This window comes from Alligator sinensis, unplaced genomic scaffold, assembly GCF_000455745.1.
Source record: "Alligator sinensis unplaced genomic scaffold, ASM45574v1 scaffold1133_1, whole genome shotgun sequence".
NCBI lineage: Eukaryota > Metazoa > Chordata > Crocodylia > Alligatoridae > Alligator > Alligator sinensis.
This window is the reverse complement of record NW_005842285.1, coordinates 1279219-1282471: the sequence shown is the minus strand read 5'-3', so window position 1 is coordinate 1282471 and position 3253 is coordinate 1279219. Positions and strand designations below refer to the sequence as shown.

At 45.2% G+C, this 3253-nt stretch overlaps 1 protein-coding gene across 11 annotated transcripts in view; it reads left to right on the top strand.

Moving 5' to 3' along the window:
* The window catches only part of CLASP1 (cytoplasmic linker associated protein 1), a 251743-nt gene that overhangs the window by 198025 nt on the left and 50465 nt on the right, over positions 1–3253 (top strand). For all 11 annotated transcript variants that reach the window (XM_025209361.1, XM_014521987.1, XM_025209362.1 and 8 more), the window contains one exon: positions 1336–1414. In XM_025209361.1, the coding sequence (XP_025065146.1) occupies positions 1336–1414 (79 nt within the window). The remainder of the gene's footprint in view (positions 1–1335; positions 1415–3253) is intronic.

Sequence of the window (3253 nt, the reverse complement as noted above, 5' to 3'; positions counted from 1 at the left end):
CCCTACCATGTCATCCCCCGTTGCCAATACCAGATCCAGTAAGGCATTCCCCCTAGTGGGACTGTGTACCTCCTGCGTCAGGTGGAGGTCCTGGACACAGGATAGGAACCTGCGTGAACGGTGGGACTTTGCTGTCTGCGTCTCCCAGCAGATGTCTGGGTAGTTTAGGTCCCCCATGACTACCACCTCTTTAGTTTTTATGGTCTGCGAGAGCTGCCTCAGGAGCCCCAAATCTAGCTCTTCCCCTTGATGTGGGGGTCTGTAGCAGACCCCTACCACCAAATCCCTTTCTCCTTGCCCCCCATGTAGCCTAACCCACAATCCTTCTACTTCCTCATCCTTGGATTCCGTCTTGATGAGGGTCGATGTATATTGCTCATTGACATAGCGCGCAACCCCTCCCCCTTTCTTCCCCACCCTGTCCTTTCTGTACAGCCTATAACCCTCAATGTGTACCGCCCAGTCGTGGGACGAATCCCACCAGGTTTCCGCAGTGTTCAGGGAATTTGTGGTGGTGTGACCCAGAGTGCTCAGTACTTGAGTACATGTCCATACAGCAAGTCATCAAAGTGACTCTGAAAACAAAGAAGTTTAAACTGTTTGCTTCCCCCCACCAGATTTGGGGGTTTTAATTATTTTTTGCCATTCTTCTTGGCTAATATCAACAATAGGGGAAAAATTGTGCGAGCAGTAATGCCATTAAACTCTTGGGCTCCAGAGCTGTGCCACTCACTGGCTTTCCAGCCCTCGGGAAGCCCCGAGGTCCAGATTCGGCCCATGAGGCCAACTGAGAGTGATGCCCCTGCACATCATGTTTTCCCTCTGAGGATGCCCAGTGCACAGCATCTCTACACTGTGATGTGACCGCATGTCTTTTATATGGGACTGAAGAGGCCGTTTGGTGAGAGATGGAGGAAAGGGGAAAAAAAAGGGGGGTAATCAAGTAGAGGTGCTGGCTTAAAAGATTAGCTGCGCTCTTGTATAGATTAGAAAACAAATGAGCAGCACGGAGTGAGGAAAGGAAGGAGATGTGTAACAAAAGCAAGAAGCACGTGCCTTGGGCAGACTGAGTGGCATTGTGTGACAACTGATCTGAAAATATTTTTTTTCCAGTACTAATTGTATAGTTTATTCCATACATCCTTTTTGTGTGGTGTTTAATCTATTTGATTACTGGGCAAATGCACCTGAAGTTCACAAAACAATGTTTTAATATTTAAAAGGTACTTCTGGGACATTTTCAGTGATGTTTTTCTGTAAGTTGAAGTGCATGACATTGTATTAGTCTCCTCAGTAATGGAAATCACTCTTATTTCTTTTCCCCCCTCTGAACAGGGATTCTTTTCCTTTTGATCAGCAGTTTAACATCCTGATGCGATTTATTGTAGATCAGACCCAAACGCCAAACCTCAAGGTCAGTAACTACAGGTTTTGCATTGAGATATAAGTATAAGTCTTGGAATCTGTTTTAATACACTTTAGCATATTTGAATATTTAATATTTACAGGAACAATGACTAATAGTAGGCACAGATAAGATGCCATGCTGTAGTGTAAGAGTGGTGGTGTAGCTGTAACAGTCCAGAAATTATGCAAAAGGCAAAGATTTCATAGGGTGATATCTTTTATTAGACCACATCTGCGGTTGGGATAAAGATAGACAAGCTTTTGAATGCAAGATATCACCCTAAGAAATCCTTGCCATTCATATAATACTGTGTAGGAAATGATCGTTATAATTTTTCATTGTCCTTGAAACACCTTCATTAATAGGAGGCAACATTTACCGATAAGCCCAAGTAACTCAGGAGCTTAAATTTCATTTTGCCCAGTGACTTTGGTTAATACTTGAAACCAGATTTCTAAGGTCAGGTAAGTGATGAAAACCTTTGACGGGCACCTGGGATTTTCAAAAATGCCTCAAGTTTAATGGTGGGAGGCACTTTTGGGAATCAAGCCATATGCCTATCTGTCTCTAGGCAAGAAATACATCTCTAGACTGAAATACACTTGTGGTTGTCCCACTGGAAGGCCGTGGGACATGGGCTCCTAAGTCACTTTGGGCAAAGTGGACTTTGGCTCTTCAGCCACTTAACTCATTAAAGTGTGCTTGGGAAAGTGCCTAAGGCCCCAAGTAAACTGAAGGTATTTTCCATGATTGTGTGTAGGAATGTGGTCCTCCCTTCATCACAGCATGTGTTTTGAGCAAAACAGTGTACTTGTTGCTAGCTTCCCTGACAGGAGAATCTTGTTTGCTCCACACATAATGTGAACTGGTCTCTTTACCAGGGAGGGAAGTAACGTCTGCAGCAGAAATACTAAGCTGAGCTGTATGCTTTTAGTGTGTTACCAGAGTTCACCCAAAAGAGACACTTGGTCCAACTGTGGTGTGTGAGAATTGTTTTAAGCAGGCGTGTGAACGTCAAAAGCGCCGAGTTGTACACCGTGTTTTTCAGTGGCATGCACTATATATGAGGGCCCCTGACAGATGCTACACTTAAAATGGGATTAGCTCGTCAATCCCATCTTTAGTGACCTGGCCACATGTTCATTCAGTTAATGGCTTCATACCGCCAGTAATAGGCCACAGAGTTATTACACAAAATAACTTACGTGAATGCGTGGCCAGTGCTCCCAGCCTCTGGAGCAAACTGGAAGCCTATAAGACGCTTGTGCTGCAGACGCGGGGAGTCTGGTCGGCTGATCCGAGCTGGGGGAGCGCACCCTACTAGGCAGCTCAGGGAATCAAGTTGTCTACTTGCTGGTGCAAGAGGAGCCTGGGATCACAATCTTGGCCTCCCCACAGTATGGCACAATGGGATTTGCTTGATCTCACAACGATGCCTCCCATCATGCACATGTGGCATGGTAGGAAGCACGATTGTTGGGATCTTGTTTCGTATCCCATTATGTTTTAATTTAAGAAGCAGCCAAGGTTTCAGATGAGAGCTCACTGTTGTCACCACTCCCTGCAAGGAGGGATCTCAGGCTTCTGGGCACCCAAGCCTTTGGACTTCAAAAATCTAGTTTAAGACCCATGTCCAAAGCTTTTACACCAGTGGGGCAGTGCCACCATGTATGAGACATGGCTGTGCTACAGGTATTCTGGCTAGGGTGAATTCTATGAAGTGGTTTGGACCAGGTGAACGAAATACTGGTTTTTATGCACAGACAGATTTTTAAGAGATCTCTTGCATAGGTGTCTCATGCCATCCTTTAGCACTAAAGTGTATCCTGTATGCAAAATTTCTGT